At 43.9% G+C, this 18,222-nt stretch overlaps 1 protein-coding gene across 1 annotated transcript in view; it reads left to right on the top strand.

The window, feature by feature from the left end:
• atrn (attractin) overlaps nt 1-18,222 on the top strand; it is a gene marked incomplete at its 5' end in the record, with an annotated part of 226,984 nt that overhangs the window by 44,451 nt on the left and 164,311 nt on the right. Inside the window, 5 exons of the mRNA XM_083634035.1 lie at nt 753-843; nt 9,487-9,736; nt 10,403-10,586; nt 11,872-12,026; nt 15,307-15,391. Of these exons, the coding sequence (XP_083490161.1) occupies nt 753-843; nt 9,487-9,736; nt 10,403-10,586; nt 11,872-12,026; nt 15,307-15,391 (765 nt within the window). The remainder of the gene's footprint in view (nt 1-752; nt 844-9,486; nt 9,737-10,402; nt 10,587-11,871; nt 12,027-15,306; nt 15,392-18,222) is intronic.

The raw sequence follows: 18,222 nt of genomic DNA on the forward strand, positions 1-18,222 counted from the left end.
CTATGCGACTATTGAGAATGTGTTTTTTGAACTGCAGTGTTGTGAAATGCAGTATCGCTTTTGCAAAAAAAAAAAAAACTATTTTTATCTTAACAGCTTGTGTTGTATGGAGCACTAAAATAATTCTTGGCTGTCAGTGCAGTCGGGAACAAGCAACATCACTTGTTTCTGTTGAAATGAACAAGAGAAAGAAGCTGATGTTGTACAGAAAGCTCTGTTGGACACAGTGCAGGGTCTCATTAAAGCCATCCAATTAAAGGAGAAGTTGTTGCTACTTATCTTGAACTCCACTCAGGGAGAAAACACTCATTCCCTCCCTCGGCCTATTGTTTAGTGTTTATGGAGTTGTCGTCTGGCCGAGGTCCTGCTCTTATTACTTAACATCTATATGTGTGAGGCAGAAACTTCACTAAAGGGATATTCCACCCATATATAAAAACAAAAAACAAGACTCTTTCCCTTGTGTATGTTACCTTGAGGTAGTTGTATTGAACAAACAGTAGCCCTGTGGTTATGTTTATAATGTCGATATAAGATAGCATAATGCAATTAAAAATGTGTAAACTGTCAAAACAACAAGCTCACCAGAAGGGCCATTTGGTGTAAGAATGTCTTATATACTGTTATATACTGTTGTACAGGAGAGAAAACAAATACACAGGGTGCAGGTGAGCTCAAATCATCTCCAAGGTGTTTCTAAAAGCTGTTCCTCATCGTCACCATGCCTTTCTCCTGTCTCTCTCTTTCTGTAGATTCAACCTCAGTGCGAAGAGCTGGCTGTCCCTTGACCCCTCTGTCAACTCCGTCACGCCGCGATACGGACACTCGCTGGCTCTGCATGAGGTATGGAGAGCGGTGGTGGGGGTGACAGTCAAATGCATAATGTACTTTACCAGGACAGCGAGGTGAAGGAAGCCTTTTCAGAATCAGACACTTTAAATGTAAAGCCTGGGTCATCGTAAGTCATGGTGCAGGGACAGCAGCAGGGGTCAGTGCAGGCTGGAAAATAGACAGTAGACTGGACACAATACTACATACATTTCACTCATATTTGCAGTACACTTCATACATCTACAATTCAGGTTGTCTGTCGACTCAGCCACAGAGTAATATGGACTTGACATCAAAAGACAATGAGATAAAACAACAGATGATGTTTTATACATCTCTGGTTTTTGATGGGCTGCAGTGTTAAATGAAGCGGTTTCTTAAGGCTGTTCAGAGCTGCTGATGGAATGATACATTAGATTAGGAGCAGGAAGACTGTACAGCAGAGGAAGACGCCATGTGTCTGCTGTGTGGTTTGAGAGAGCTCAGTGAGCCCTGACTTTGTTTTGCAGTTTGTAATGCTACACAAACTGCACCATGACATATGGATGTGACTTGTAAGCCGACGTGGGCTGGGTGAGTGCGTGGAACTGTGAGACAACATTGACAGAAGTCTCACAGCCAGAGAGGGTTGTAGCAGTCAAGACCCGCACACCTCTGGAAACGCACCATCCTAACAGAACCTTCTCTTCTCAGTCTCGCTGTCAGCTTTCTGATGGAATACTAAAGGAAAAAAGACTGCCCACTCTGCTTTCTAAAACGCTGAGTAGGATCCGACTTGAAACTTATCTGCCGTGGTCCCACATCTCTGTTTCCCTTTTTCACCGTCTGAATGAAGAGGAACATATGATACACAGCACACCTCTCCCTCTCCTGAAAAGGAACAAGTAAAAACTCACTTAGTGCTACAGTAATCTCTCGAGACAGACTTTCGACTTGCATCGAAAATCTGTCGGCAGGCTCCGTCAAAAGGGGTGTAACCGCACTCGCACGCATGCTGCGCTTTACCCGATCAAAATGAAGTGAACGTGACCAGTGTGTAGTCAAAACTTACCATTTTCAGCGTATAGCAAGTTGCTACTTGCTACTAGCAACGAGCTAGGGTTGTTATGGTTGTTTTATAGCGACGGACGGATTTGAGAGCGACACCCAGGGAGCGGAAAATAAATGCATTAATGGGCAGAGCCGGTCGGTTGGAGCCAATAGAGACACTGCGTAACGCGTCATCATTCAGAAACCACGCCCAAGACGGGGGAAAACAGAAAGCCCCCCTCCAATCCTGCCGTTCTCCTATGTCACGTGCATGGTTGCGTGTTGCAGAAAAATATTGTATATACGGAAGATGAACACTCCAACTTACTTCCTTGACAGCTAGATCCACATTTTTCTTCTCGCCAATTCTCAATGGCTTCAATTGTTTTGCTCAGGAGTACAAAAAAAACTTGAACTGGCAATTTTTTACATTTGTTGTCTGCGCAGCCCACCACACAACAGCTTTTAGCTATGTTTAATTCAAGGAAAATGACGCTGGTGTGTGGAAATGAACGGAGCCTTTCCCCGCCGTGATGGGCGTGGCCTATTTCATGCAGTGTCTCTATGGCAGAGCTTTCAGGGAGTGGAAAGTGATTTTCTTCCGCTGCCGACCACCTCTTGAGTTCCTGTTGCACCACATTGAAATGGGGCTGCCCCCAGAGGGTTTTTGTTCAATCGATGGGTTCCCAGATTGGTGCTACAGTAATTACAGGCTTGTCAGCTGTGAGCATCTTGACAATAATGTCATAATTTTAAGTGTTTTTCCCCTCATGGATACAGATAAATTCTAACACCTCTAATCTCTTAGCACCACCTTTCATTGAGACGACAAAGGCTTGGAGTAGAAATGTGTCACCTGTCATCAGATCAGAGTCTTGCAAATGTAACCAGATAAAGTTATTTTTGATTGGTGAATATATTATCTATTAAAGAAACTGAAAACAAAGAGAACATTGCTACCATATCCTGGTGTTTATTTAATCAGATTAGCCTAGCCAATCCCAAGGAGTTTCTTTACGTTATATTATCCATAATTTCTTGCAAAGGCTTGGTTGAGGGGCTGGAGGATTATTATGTACTTGATAAAGGGCATCCACACACTAAAAATATGTGCAATTATTAATGATTTTTGCACATATTTTGAGTTTGTGGATGCATTTTTAAAGTATTTTTTTTTTCTTCAGGTCCAGCAGTAAAATAATCTGTCCAATCCATACTGTCCAATCCATACTGCCAGACTGTCTTCAGCTTCTCGGGAGGAGTATTGCTCTGTAGAAAGTATTGCTCTGTAGAAAAGTGACTAGGAGTAAAGTCTAGGGAACAAGGTTAAACTTACTTAGTGCTGTCTGTCTGCTAGTCTTTGTCTGGAGTTGGCAGATATTATGTCACAGAATACAGGGGAACCCAAGAACAGACACTCAAAAACTTTAAATGTCAAGCAGTGTATTAGTCAGACAGGTTCAGGAGGGTAGGGTGAAGTCAGGCTGAAGTTGGGTTGGGCGTAGCTGGCAGAAAGGTTCAGGGGAGTAGGGTGAAGCGGAAGAGGTGAGATCATCAGAGATCAGAGACCAAAACATTGATGAAGTCCTAACAGATTTTTTGCCAGGCAGCCAGACGACAGATGATGTCATCAGTGATGTCATCAGTAACTGGCATATTAGTGAATTCGCATTTGTTTCTTTCTTTCTTTATTTAATTGTGTATTTATCAATTTATTTATTTGAATTTTTTCTGATTAAACCGTTTTCTCCCCAATTGTACTTTGCCAATTCCCTGTCCCGGTCATTGCTCCACGCCCTCTGCCGATCTGGGGAGAGGCGTAGACTAGTGGCTTCCTCCGATACATGTGCAGTCACCAGCCGCTTCTTTCACCTGACAGCGAGAAGTTTCACCAACAGGACGTAGAGTCCTCCCCCCAACAGGCAGCTCGACTGACCAGAGGAGGCGCTAGTTCTGTAGTGCAGCGACCAGGACTCATACCCCAAAGGCTTTCCCCCAACAGACATGGCCATTTTGTGTCCAGGAACGTGGGAGGAACGTCTTGACCAAGACGTACCGCTGCCAGGAATTGAACCCGGGTCTCCGCGGTGGTGGGCGCGTGCTTTTACCTCTACACTACCCGGATGAACCATTTAGAATTCAACTTGGATTTAGGCTTGTAGACGTTACAAATCTGGTCAGCTAACCTACAGTCTAGCGGCCAGAAAACAGCACGCTAGAATCTACGATCTGACTGTAGGCAACAGCAAGGAATAAGTAGGAGAAATTGGAGAAATGCCTCCCCACATGCACAATGCAGATCCGACAGACCTGCACACGCACCACCCATAGACAGAGAGGGAGGGAGCCAGAGAGCTGCCAGGCGGCAGCCATGACACATTATTATTCAAAACTGAAGGACAGTAGGAAGGATATTGAAGCTCAAGGGCGTCCCCAGTGTTTTTGATGTGTTCAAGGATTTTCCCTCAACAAGGTTCATCAATAGAATGGATTAGATTGATCTCCATAGGGTAAATCAAGCATGAGGAGTTACAGAATAGATTGTACCAGGCAGGCATTATTACAGTATGCCGCCTTCCTGATATGGAGTTGCACCAGCATTCAGACACTCCATGTCTGTTGTCTCAAGGCTTTAAACAATCCTTTTTAAGCCGCCTCCTCCCTTTTCCTTATTCAATTGGATTTATTTAACAGGAAAAATCAATATGGGATCTTAGCTTTCACCAAGAGTCACCCAGCCACTTTCATGTGAAGAATGGAAATCTTTTGGATACACACTTGTATTGTGTGTGTGTGTGTGTGTGTGTGTGTGTGTGTGTGTGTGTGTGTGTGTGTGTGTGTGTGTGTGTGTGTGTGTGTGTGTGTGTGTGTGTACAGTATAGTCTCTGTAACATTCACATCCTGCTTAATTATTCAAATTAATAGTCAATTCAAATTAATAGTTTATAATGTTTGTCCGAGTTTGTGTCTAAAACATTTATCACATTTTATAAAAGTTATCTAAAACATTCAACAAATAGAAAAAAGAAAATGTATTTATTTATTTTATTAAGTTTAAAAAACGTAGGCTACTAACTATTCATTAATACACAGGACAAGATGTTACTATATGTGCCTAAATCCAAGGTAAAACACACGTAGAAGCCCAATCCAAATGAAAAACAAGCAAACGAGTGATCCCTTCAGCCGGAGGCAGAACTCACCATCTTTGGCTGCTCGGAGTCTTCTCTGAACTTCCCTACAGCTGTGCAACAGTCTCTGACACAGGGGACAACTGTTGCCAAGAAACTAATCCTGAAGGCATGGAAGTCCCCCTCTTTTCAATTGTGGCTGACGGATATGACCTCTGTTATACGAATGGAGGTACTTAGGTTCCTGAGGACTGATTCCCTTAAGAAATTCTCTGACATGTGGGACCTGTTTCTAGCCTAACTCGTTGAGGTTGGGGGCAACGGGTGATTCGCCAGACTGGTTCCACATGGACCCCCTGTGTGGGATCCTGGGCACAATACCTCTTATAAGCATATAAGCACCTTATGCGACTGGTAGCATGACTTAATACTGAATGTTAATAATGTGTTTGTTTTCCTGTGTCTGAGCCTGTTTGTCTTGTTCGTATGTTGTTCAGAAAAATTTAAAATAAAATATTGAAAAAAACAAAAAAACAAACGAGTGATTTAACCACCATCAGATGCAACACCATAGGAGAGGCTACACAGTCTTAGATATATGGAGTCATTCCTCAGATGGACCAATCACCAGTTACCTACCCTAGCCAACAGCAGTATGAAGCATGTCATTGGGGTTTTCAAGTGGGCACCTTCCTTCACTGAGGTTTCGTTAAGTTAGGCCCATGACACCTCCAGGCTTAACGGTGTAGAATGGGGCGCCAATGGCAGACCTGCCAAACATGGTGTTCTCTGGCGAATGCCAGTCGAGATGCACGGTGCTGGGCTGTGAGCACAGGTCCCACTACAGGGCGTCATCGGGCCCTCATGCCTCCCTCATGGAGTCTGTTTCTGACAGTGTGGGCAGAAACATGCACACCAGTAGCCTGCTGGAGGCCATTTTGTAGGGCTCTGGCAGTGCTCCTGCTCATCCTCACACAAAGGAGCAGATACCAGTCCTGCTGCTGAGTTGATGCTCTTCTACAGCCCTGTCCAGCTCTCCTCGTGTAACAGCCGGTCTCCTGGTATCTCCTCCATCCTCTTGAGACTGCTGGGAGACACAGCAAACCTTCTTGCGACAGCAGGTATGGATGTGACATCCTGTAGGACAGGGCTCTTCAATTGGGCCCGTGGGCCGCATCTGGCCCGTGAGCGCCCCCTGTGTGGCCCGCGCTGGAATTGCAAAAAAAACAAAAACAAAAAAAAAAAATTACAGTGCACCTGAACGCAACATGCAAGATACCTGCTGAATAAGTGTCCAAATGTTCATGTCATTCTGGCCAATACTCCACTTCTGTTATAACATTTCAGTCTGGAATATGGAATATCTTTCAATAATCTTTATGACTAAAAGGCTAAAAGTAATCTAATGTGTAAGAAATTACTGTTCTACATTGAAGTAAAAATTTTAATAATTAACTCATTGGTTTTGGTTGGTTTGGTTTTATTTATCTTCAAGAGTGCATTTTTGTTCTTGTGTGACCCTCAACAGGCTTTGAGAATCTCCGGCCACTTACTGATACTTATGCTTAAATTAACCCACTCATATTGTCGTTTATTTCAAGAAAAACATTTTGGCTAGTGGAAATTCTAATTGGCTGGTAACTTTGAAATCTAGCAGCCATATTGGCAGGTGGTCAAAAAAGTTAATTTCTGGTATCGAGACACGCATTAGTCTATACGCTGACGATGTAATATTATATCTACATGACTCAGAGAAATCGATTCCCCCTCTTCTAGAACTATTCACCTCCTTCGGTAAGTTGTCCGGATATACAATCAACTGGACAAAGAGTGACTTTATGCCTCTCTCCGATGTTTTCACTCCTGGTTTCTTGGAAAATCTCCCATTTAAATTGGCAAAGGACCATCTCACCTATCTTGGCCTCACCATACCCAGAGATCCTAAATTAATATTTAAGCTGAACTTTGGAGACTTCGTTTCAAGACTTAAACAAGTATAGAAAACAGGAAAATTCTCCCTTTGTCTATGATTGCCGCATAAATTCCGTTAAGATGGTTTCACTTCCCAGGTTCCTCTATTTGTGTCAAAATCTTCCCATTTCCCTCACTTCTGGGTTTTTCAAAGAGCTGGACTCTATAATTCAATCTTACATCTGGAATGATAAGAATCATAGAATCTCGAAAACCCATTTGCAAAAACCCAGGCTTGAAGGCGGACTGGCCTTACCAGTGTTCAGGCACTACTACTGGGCTGCCAATGCTAGAGCCTTAATCTGTTGGCGACAGGGGACTCCTGACAACTTGATTTCTGGGACCCCCCTTTGGCTAAAAATGGAAGCCAGCTCTATTACAGACTCCTCCCTGTCAGCAATGTTATTCTCTAAGCTAGAAACACCAGGGGCTCTTAAGAATTTAACCTTTGTGGTAAAAAACTCAGTCAAAAAATCCTTAACCAGATCAGAAGAGTTCTGAGTATACCAGACGTCTCTGCTTATATACCAATTTGTTTTAATCACACTTTTTTGCCTGCATGGTCAGACAGAATCTATCATGCCTAGAGTGAGAAAGGGCTGTGTTCAATCAAAGACTTATACATAGATGGCCATTTAGCCTCTTTCGACCTTCTGAGGAGGAAATTTGAGTTACCCAACAAGCATTGGTTTAGATATCTACAAGTCAGAGATTATGTACGCTCTAAGTTTCGAGATTTTTAAGTTCTCCCAGACGAACACACTCTCTTTGAGGTCTTGTCGAGTCCCCCCCACTCCAGGCACCTTATTTCTAGACTAGTACACTTGTTTGATAACTATAACAGGGCCTCCACTGAGAAGATTAGAGAGGCATGGCAGGACGAACTTGTTGTTGATCTATCGCAGATTATATGGCACAGGAGTCTGTCTATGGTCCAGTCTTGCTCAGTTAATAGCAGACACCAGCTGATCCAATTCAAAGTTACTCACCGTCTTCACTATTCCAAATTAAAATTGCACAAGATTTACCCATCTGTCTCTCCACTATGTGATAGGTGCCAGGTGTTAGAAGGTACATTGTCACATGCTTTTTGGCTTTGCCCTTTAATATCTGGATTTTGGGGCAAAGTTTTCGACTGGTATTCTAAGGCCTACAGAGTAACTCTTAAGCCGGAGGCAGAACTTGCCATTTTTGGCTGTTCGGATTCCTCATTACTTCTCCTCATGGCTGTGCAGCAGTCCCTGACACCGGGGATGATTGTTGCCAAAATACTTATTTTGAAAGACTGGAAGTCCCCCTCTCCACCCTCCTTTCAGCTGTGGCTGACAGACATGGTCTCAGTAGTGCGCATGGAAAGACTCAGGTCTCTGAGGACTAACTCAATCAGGAAGTTCTCGACCATCTGCGACCCGTTTCTGGACTACCTGGGTGAGGTCAGAAATGTGTAATTTGCATATTCTTGCACACATATTTGAGTAGGTTGGTAGCACCATGTTGTAATGTTTTTGTTTTTTGTCTCCTATTTTGTTTTTATTTGCTTTTCTTCTTTTTCTTTTCTGTCTTTCAGTTTGAATTTCTTTACTTGTTTTTTTGGTGTGTTTTTGTGTGTGTGTTTTTTAACCATTTAAAACCAAAATCTGTATGATCAACTGGATATGGGACTAAGTTTACGGGGTGGGAGACAATGTTTCTTTTCAGATTAAGCACTCACACTGTTGGACACTGTCACACTGTATGCAACTTATTTGAAGATTATTTGTTTTGGGTTCTGTCCCGCCTGCAGTTGTGTTTTTTTTTTTGGCTTGGGGGTGTACACCCAATTGCTTATGGCTTTAAACTGATGTCTGAAAACGAAACAATAAAAAAATTATATACAAAAAAAAAAAAAAAGTTAATTTCAAGCCCTGCAGGGAGAGCAGGTGGTGACATAGGAGTGAGAAAAGGATCAAATATTGGTGGTTAAGACTGAATAATGACATCACAACTGTTAATTTAAAAATAGTTATTCCTCTAAACCTGCCTTCAAATGCCCCAAATTTTTTGTGCCAGCGCCAAGGCAAGCAAAATGTGGCCCTTGGTGAAAAGTAATTGAAGACCCCTGCTGTAGGAGCTGGACCACCTGTGCAACCTGATTGGGCTGCAGGCACCGCCTCATGCTACCAGTAGCGAGAAGGACACTAGGAGAACACAAACTAGAGAAGAATCAGTCAGGAAGGATAAGCAGAGAGCAATTGTCTGTGGCCACCACCTGCAAAACCATTCCCCTTTTGGGGGTTGTCTTGCTTTGACCTCTCCATTGCACCGGTTGTCACTTTAATTTGCAGGTATTGTGCTTCCTAAATGGACAGATTGCTATCCCTGAAGTTTAACTGACTTGACTTGACTTACTGTGACGATTACGTGTTCCCTTAATTTACATGCTCCAAAACATTTTGTGTCACTAGATATGTATATTTTATCTTTGGAGTGGAACTCTGCATATTTACAAGCTAATTCTTCTCGATTGTCTCCTGGTTTGCTCCAGGGAAAGATCTACATGTATGGAGGGAAGATTGACTCGACGGGAAACGTGTCCAGCCAGCTGTGGGTCTTCCACATCCAGAACCAGACGTGGGTCCTGTTGAGCCCGCGGGCCAAAGACCAGTATGCCGTGGTGGGACACTCGGCCCACATCGTGCCTCCCATCCAGGACGGGGCTGATCCAATCATGCTGGTTCTGTTTGGACACTGTCCTCTCTACGGTTACATCAGCCAAGTCCAGGAATACAACATTGGTAAGTTGTCAGTGCTCTCAGGGTGGAGCAGGGGGCAGCACAGAAACCGTCCCATGACCAAAATGTCACATGTTCCATCCTCGCGATCTCCATGTGTCCGATTGATGTGTCCTTGAGCAAGGCACCAAACCCCGAGCTGTTCACTCTAGTAAATCGCTCTGGATAGGCGGGTGTGCCAAATGCCTAAATTGTAAAAACAGGAAATTAACACCAGTCCCCAAGATTATGCTGGTGTATTTTGGCCCTGGCTGGTAAATGTGTGGAGTCCACCAGTGTTGGCAGGCAACCAGACATCATTTAGAGAGCTTGTTCTATTCTAAAAGCCAATCTGTCTGAGGAATGGGGATGAATTCACCCGCCAACAGTTCATTTCCATAAAGCAGCAAATGGAAAAGTAATTTGGTGGTCACAATTAGCTGATTAATCACAATATAAACTGATATTAGCCTGATGCTGATTTCGTACTTGTAATACTCGTAATGCATACCAGGAGGTTACAACATGAAGATTTATATAATCTTAAAAGGCTAGCTAGAGCCTATTTCACAAATACAAAGGTGGGTGAACTAAGTGATCCTCCACCAAAAGGTAGTTCAGTTATTTTGATAACATGAAGCCACCTCCCTGTTGCTCAGCCAAAGATGTTAACCTGACCCTCTTTTCCAGCCAAGAACACCTGGAGCACTGTGTCTACAGACGGGGCGCTGGTCCAGGGTGGCTACGGCCACAGCAGCGTGTTCGACCCCGGTACCAGAGCCATCTACATCCACGGAGGCTACAAGGCCTTCAGCGCCAACAAGTACGGCCTGGCAGGAGACCTGTACAAGTTTGATGTGGACAAGAGCAAATGGTATGCTTCTGTTTTTGGCTGGTGTTTTTTTTTTTGGGGGGGGGGGGGGGGGACTTCTCAGCCTTCAGAACCATGTGATTTATCAAGTGCAATTTAAAGCAGTGGTCCTCAACCTTGCCCTACTCAGGAGCCACACTGACAAAAACATAAGCTTTGCAAGAGCCACAATCCAAAAAAAGTCCCTTTCCTCCCATTATTAAGATTAGATTTGTATTTATTTATTTTAAGTAGTACTTAAAGAATGGCTTTACCGGTAATCAAAGAAATAAATGCAAAAAAACGCTCGCACACTAGCAGGACTCCTTTTTTGAATGCTTTATTGCACCAAGTGATAACGTTTCGAGCCAAAGCAGCTCTTCGTAATCAACCCACTTTGTATCATTAATAATCTCGGTAATATAAGCACATGGGCAGTGTTTACCTCTCTCTGTGTTTTCCTCATGGAGATCTCCCATTTCCTCCTCTGGCAAAGCGCGTTGTGACGTAAAACGCGTTACAACAGCGCTGCGGAAGTTCTGGAGTGAGAGTGACGGCGGGGACACACCAGAAACGTCTCCGACGCAGCGCGTCACGGAAGTGTCGAGCAGGAGCCTGGCCATTCAGACCAGAAGCACTCTGTTTTGCTCTGCGCCTCGCTCTGTTTTGCTCTGCGCCTCGCTCTGCTTTGCTCTGCGCCTCGCTCTGTTTTGCTCTGCGCCTCGCTCTGTTTTGCTCCGTGCCGGTCACAACTTGTACTGACTTCATGCCTGGTTACCAGACGTGGAAACTCGATGCGACACTCCGCGGCCGGTGTGATTGATTGATTGATTGGTTTTATTCTGGATAAAGAGCAACAACATCCGAGGGATAAACATGTCAAAGTGTAACCACTTATGGGTCCAAACTGTTAACAAGGACGGCAAAATGAAACGGCCTCCGCCTCCTAACCCTAACCCTGCCATAAGAGCCAGACTCTCTCCTTCAGTGCTACTGCGCAAAACAGAGATAGTCTGGCAAGCGAGACTAATGCTACAGCAATATTACCCAAGAGGCCAGTATTTACTGTGATCAGAGGCACAACAGTGATGCATGAGAAGGTACAAAGTGCAGCAGAGTAGCATGTACAACAATGAAGTGTATCATAGCTTATTAATGACATTATTAAATGACTGTATTATTGGTCACAACTCACTAGTAAATTGTGTGTGCTGTCTTAAATGTGTTGGAATAAATCTTTGACCAACCACATTTCTCAGCTGAAACAGTAACTACAACATCTACAAACTGTTGCTGTGTTTGTGTCCAGGGTCATTCTGAGGGACAGCGGCTTCTTCCGCTACCTCCACACGGCGGCGATAGTGAGCGGGACGATGCTGGTGTTTGGAGGAAACACGCACAATGACACATCCATGAGCCACGGGGCCAAGTGCTTTTCCTCTGACTTCATGGCCTACGACCTGGGTCCGTTCCGCCTGCACCACACAGACGCACTTGGGGAGGGATTCTGCTGCGCATGCAGGATTTTCTGTCTTTCTTTTCCCAGCACTGCCCTGCTTTACATTCACAGTCACAGTCACACCTGAGAGCTGCCCAGTACAATCACAGTCACAGTCGCTTATTGTCGGCTCCACTGGAGCAATTGGGGGTCAAATGTCATTCTCTAAGGTACGTGCTCTAAGGTACGTGCGTGGTAAACCGTACAGAGGAGGAGCTTTACTAATCTGAGCACATTCCCTGCTTAGCCTAGCCAGTCTGCTTAGACTAGCCAGTCTGCTTAGCTTAGCCAGTCTGCTTAGACTAGCCAGTCTACTTAGACTAGCCAGTCTGCTTAGACTAGCCAGTCTGCTTAGCCTAGCCAGTCTGCTTAGACTAGCCAGTCTGCTTAGCCTAGCCAGTCTGCTTAGACTAGCCAGTCTGCTTAGCCTAGCCAGTCTGCTTAGACTAGCCAGTCTGCCTAGCTTAGCCAGTCTGCTTAGACTAGCCAGTCTGCCTAGCTTAGCCAGTCTGCTTAGACTAGCCAGTCTGCCTAGCTTAGCCAGTCTGCTTAGACTAGCCAGTCTGCTTAGCCTAGCCAGTCTGCTTAGACTAGCCAGTCTGCTTAGACTAGCCAGTCTGCTTAGACTAGCCATTCTGCTTAGCCAAGCCAGTCTGCTTAGACTAACCAGTCTGCTTAGCCTAGCCAGTCTACTTAGACTAGCCAGTCTGCTTAGACTAGCCAGTCTGCTTAGCCTAGCCAGTCTGCTTAGACTAGCCAGTCTGCTTAGACTAGCCAGTCTGCTTAGACTAGCCAGTCTGCTTAGACTAGCCAGTCTGCTTAGACTAGCCAGTCTGGGGAATCAAATTGACTACTGGGAGACGAGGTCAATTCTGCAACCTGTATTCTCTCTCTAGCAGCACTCTACCTTCATATCAGGCACAGCATTAGAGAAGCAAGCTTGTGGCCAGAAAGCCGTCTGTTTGAATCCTATGACTAACAGAAAAGAATAACGATGAGGGGTATCATTCTTCCCTCCTTCCATAATTGGTGTGCTCTTGAGCAAGACATTTAACCCCCAGTTGCTCCAGTACAGCTGACCAGTGGCCAACAGCAGAAGATAGTAGTTGTTCAGGGCAACTCCTGGATGTGAAGGTGTGGAAGTGATGAGCAGGGTGTTGCTGAAAAATTGCACGTGTGTACCAAGCCATCTTTCCCTGGATAAAACGCTTTTTCTCTCTTTATCACCATCAGAAGTTGATTGTTTTCAATTACTGATGTTGACTGCTAATCAAAAGAACAATCACAGTTATGTGATATGTCCTAATAGAAGTTGGAACAGCTTTGTCAGAATCCTCACTAGCATCCTCATTTGGCTTGTTGCCTGCAAACGTTGAAAATGGAGTCTGCCATCTTCTGCAGTGCTGTCATAAGCTGCTCATTAATGGGAGGCTTCTGTCTGGATGATATGGAGTATTCCCTGCAGGCCGCAAAATAGCCCCCGGACATCCTGTTTTTACGCGTCATTACGGGGTGATCGACAGGCTGCGGAATTACAATCTCCGGGGGCCAAGAACCAAGAACCCCCTGTGTGACTAGCTTTGTTCATGAGAATCGCATGGTGGAACCAAACGTCCCTTCTTCATTTGACGGCTCATCTGCACTGCTGTTGAAAAGAGGAGATGATAGATTGCATCAACACATGTGGACATATCACATTAATTTAATTCTCAGCTTAGTGTCCCATTTATACAGTACGTTCAGTATACTGCCTGGCCTCTATTGAGTGGCGTAATGAGAGTAACTCTCCTCAAATTGGCCACCACGGAAAATTTATTGTTTTTATGTTTTCCCTGGAGTGTTTGCGTTCAGGTTGAACTTCATGAATTAAAAAGTTTATGAGTGTTTTTCCCCAGCAGTGACCCCTGTCCCCACCCTTCCACTCCCAGTCCTCCGTACCACTCTATAATTGGATAGTCTCATGGACTGTTTCTCCCCCTGCCCCGCCACCGAACAGCTGTGGGGACAGTGGCATAGCAGCAGCTCTGTAATTGTTTGGTAATTACGGTCGAGATGGGCCGGCTCCGAGGGCTAATTGCACCTCCTTAACAAGCTGAACTCAATTAGAGCGTAGGGTTTAAGGGCTGTCCGCTGTCCTGACATTGGTGGATGGCATGGCAATAAATCCCCACTCCATACTACGCCACCTGCACTACTGATCAACGAACACCAGAGGGCACTGTCTGCCTGCAAATGTGCAAGTCTCATAGATGTCATGCCCTCCTCTGGGAAACCATGATGACTTGCACTGCATTGTACAGGATGAAGGTGATGTACTGCACTCACTGGTTTGTGTTGCAACATCTTTGCCTTTCAAGCTCACACGCCTAATCCTTTTTTGGTTTGGTTTTGTGCTGAGTCATGACGCACCCCGTCACATACTGTACGCAGTTTAATTTGTGCTGATTCATGACGCACACCGTCACGTACTGTACGCGGTTTAATTTAGGAAATCTAGGCCGCTTGATTGCTACATGGATTTATTCATTTTCTTTAGCCGTTCACTGGCTTGAGCCAGAATGCAGTGTTTGAAAGGCTAGACAACTAGACAAGCACTCCCACTCATATTTATACTGTATAGCTGCCAGTGCCAATCCACCTGACATAGGGGGTGGAACAATATGCTTACCTCATGAAATGATTCCATACACAATATTGCCTTCATGATATTCGTTATTACAAAGTGACAATCGTATAATTTGGATGGAGAGCTTGTGAAATTGTGATGGTCACATGCAGCTAATATTGCGATTCATGTATCTGCCCCGTGATATGTATTGTCACTTTTTTTTGATCGATTACATTTCTATATATTGTCCTGTCCCTACTTTGGACTTTGGGAGGACACACATAAAGGACCGGACGGGGAATGGAACAGAACTCTTTGCTGTGAAGCAACAGTTTCAGTGCCACATGCAGGCACACAGACACCTGTTCATATTTTCCCAAAGTATTCACAGTCCAGAAGCTGCCAGGACCGTCACCCCTGGAGCAGTGGGTCAGAGTGTGGTGTCTGGGTCAAGTACACTTTTCCAGGCAGAGAGTGACACATTGGTTGTGTCGCGGCTTTGAAAGCTGTTAAAAGTCTCGCTAACAACCCCCCTGCATGTCAGTTGCATTTGTGGCTGTTTGAAGACGTATGATTTAATATGTGGAAGCAGGTCAAGAGTTTGACCTCTGTCTGTCTTTTCTTCTGTGGTTTTACAGCGTGTGACGAGTGGACGGTGCTGCCTAGGCCCGACCTCCAACACGATGTCAACCGCTTTGGACACTCTGCAGTCTTCAGTGACAGGTACTAATTTATGTAGCACGTACCTCTATATAAAAGCAGAGTTTACAAAGTGCTTTGCAAAACGCCATAACAGCAGTTAAGTATCTAACAAGAAGGTAAAAAAAGAAGAGAGAAACTTATTAAAAAGAAAAAGTGGTTAAAAATACTAAATGAAATGACCTGGCCTTGCCTTCATGTTTTTGTTTATTTGTTGTTTCTATATGGGCTATATAGGCTAACCAGTAAAGCATGGTACAGTACCAGCACTGGCAGGGTTAGGGGGTCCCATTCCCATGGGGGCCACACATGTTAAAGAATGTATGAAGTCATGGTACTTAAAGGCGCTTTGAATAAAAGCCTCCACAAAATGGCATATGTTTTAGCAAGCAAAAGCATGTGAGTGCGTCTGATCTTAATATGGACATGAACATATTTTATGGGGCATTTTGCTTTTTCATGGGTTTTGCGTTATGGGAGTTTTCAGCTGCCCTGTCATTTCCAATGGGAGCTTAGAGTTTCCCTGCTTCTTTTCCTAGTCCTTCATATTCATGATCACATTTAGAGTTTGCCTGCTTCTTTTCCTAGTGGTTCATATTCGTGATCATATTTATCTTTTGGAACATGATTGCAGACACAAACTGCATAAGCTCAGCAGGAGGGCTGTTGCAAACAAACAACAAGCTGCATTCCAAACTGAAATACCAACCATTTGGTTGCAAAGATAACAGCTAATCTTAGAAAATGATCGTTCCCAACAAAGTAAAGAACATTATGGGTCACCATTAAATTTAGGAGATATCTTTAAAACCTTTGTTGGCAGAAGAATCATGCTGTTGACAACACAACTTCTGTTTTTAAAATATTGACTCAAAACTCAGATAGCAAAGTTTTTTTCTCCAAAATCAACGTGTTGTAATATTGGAATGAAGGACATACTCAGCAGGTTTGTGGTCCGTCACATTTCAATTTCACACAGTTCAAAACAGCAGTTCACATACCATAGAACACTGATAGTGGTTCTCAAACTTTTTTTGGCTTCAGTACCCCCTTCCCCTGATTTCTGAATCCAAGTACCCCCTTTACCCGACTACAGCATTTTGCTTAGAAAACGGCAAGAGAAAACTTGCAATGCAATTAATGAATGATAACCCACCTTTTGAAGAATATAACATTACAAAATAAGAAACGGGGTAAAAGAGTTGCAATTAGTGCCTCCTGAGCAGATTTATTTTAATGTTTCATTTATTTTCATGATTTATTCTTATGTTTCCATTTTCCACTTTCCTGTAGTACCTCCATGTACCCCAGTTTGGGAGGCACTGCCATAGAATAAGGCTGCAGGATAATGGCTAAAAATAGAATCCCTGTTATTTTGATGTAGATGTTGTGATCTCTATTAACACATTAAGTGCCAGAGACGGACTAATTCGTCTTACATAATCCAGCGCTTAAGTGCCAAGGACGGACTAACTCGTCTTACATAAAGATTTTTTTTTTTTGACAGTGGGACATCAATCAACCGCTTTTACATCTTCGAGATCACTATTGGAGCAAGATAATGTGTATAATCTATTTTACCGACCCACTAAGTGTTGACAGTGCTCCCCCAGACGACCGAAATCAAAGAAAAAACTGCCGCGGGACCAAGCCGTTCAAGGAAATGCCGTGGCGATTTTACAGTAACAGACTTGTCTTGCCTGAGAGCGGCCGCGCACCGGCAGCAGCACACAGAGAGCGGAGAGCGATTTGCAAAATAGATCATAGGTGAAACACACTTTGAAACACCTCAGAAAGGCCAGAATCAACATCTGCCCATCGCCCACGCATTCCCCGGCCCATCTTGACTCGCACAAGGAGCGTCTGCACGCAGGCAAGCAGGCAGGCAGGCACACAGGCAGGCAGCAGCAAAAGCGCTTCTGACACGCCCGCTGTACAGCGGAGGGAGGAGGGAGGAGGGAGGAGGGAGGAGGGAGGAGGGAGTTTGAATGAGAGGGGTGTTTCCTGTTGTTATGGAGGAAATTACTGTTCAAAACTATTGTTTAGAATGTCTGACGGTCTTACTGATGCCAAAAATGAATGGTTAAAGTGACTGTTTCACAAAAAGCCATTTATCTCTGAATAAATTTCCAGACGCTGAAACCATGCTGTACTCAACGGCTAATATCTACATAACTACTAACTCTGCAAACTAACTCTTTTAGACAGAGAAAGCACACATTCTATTAGTTATTTTTAGATGATTGGTGTTCATGAATTCTTAACAGAAAAGAATCCTCGGCTGTCTCTAAAATGAGCCAGAATCGTCAAAAACACCCCTGGCACAACTTACCTACAGGAATGAAAACATGGCTGGCATTCAATGTGTTAATAGTTGTGATAATTTTCAAGAAAATTTTATTTTTGTCATGGTAAATCTTGGCTGTTTTTAACTACAGCGGACCTTCTAAATGAAATGGTTTGATATTGCCAATGTACAAATATTGTCTCATTATTCCATTCAATTTCACCTCCGCCGAGGAGGTTATGTTTTCGGTGCCATCTGTTTGTCTGTCTGTTAGTATGATTATGTAAAAACTACTGGGCTGATTTTTATGAAACTTTGTGGAAGGGTGTAGCATGGGAACCCATTACATTTTGGAGCGGATCCAATCCAACTGACGAAATTTGCATATCACTTCAAGTTTTTATTCATATGATCATAAAGGATTAATAATGCAGTCCTAGTCCAGAGCCTTGATTCCACATTAATTTCCCTATAGATGGAATGTGGGATGATTATTGAATGCCAAACGATTTCCAGGATTTGAATTTTGACGAAAATCCACATCTTGAATTGAATGAGTTGAGTCATT

Source organism: Poromitra crassiceps, assembly GCF_964638095.1.
Source record: "Poromitra crassiceps genome assembly, chromosome: 3".
NCBI classification, from domain to species: Eukaryota; Metazoa; Chordata; class Actinopteri; order Beryciformes; family Melamphaidae; genus Poromitra; species Poromitra crassiceps.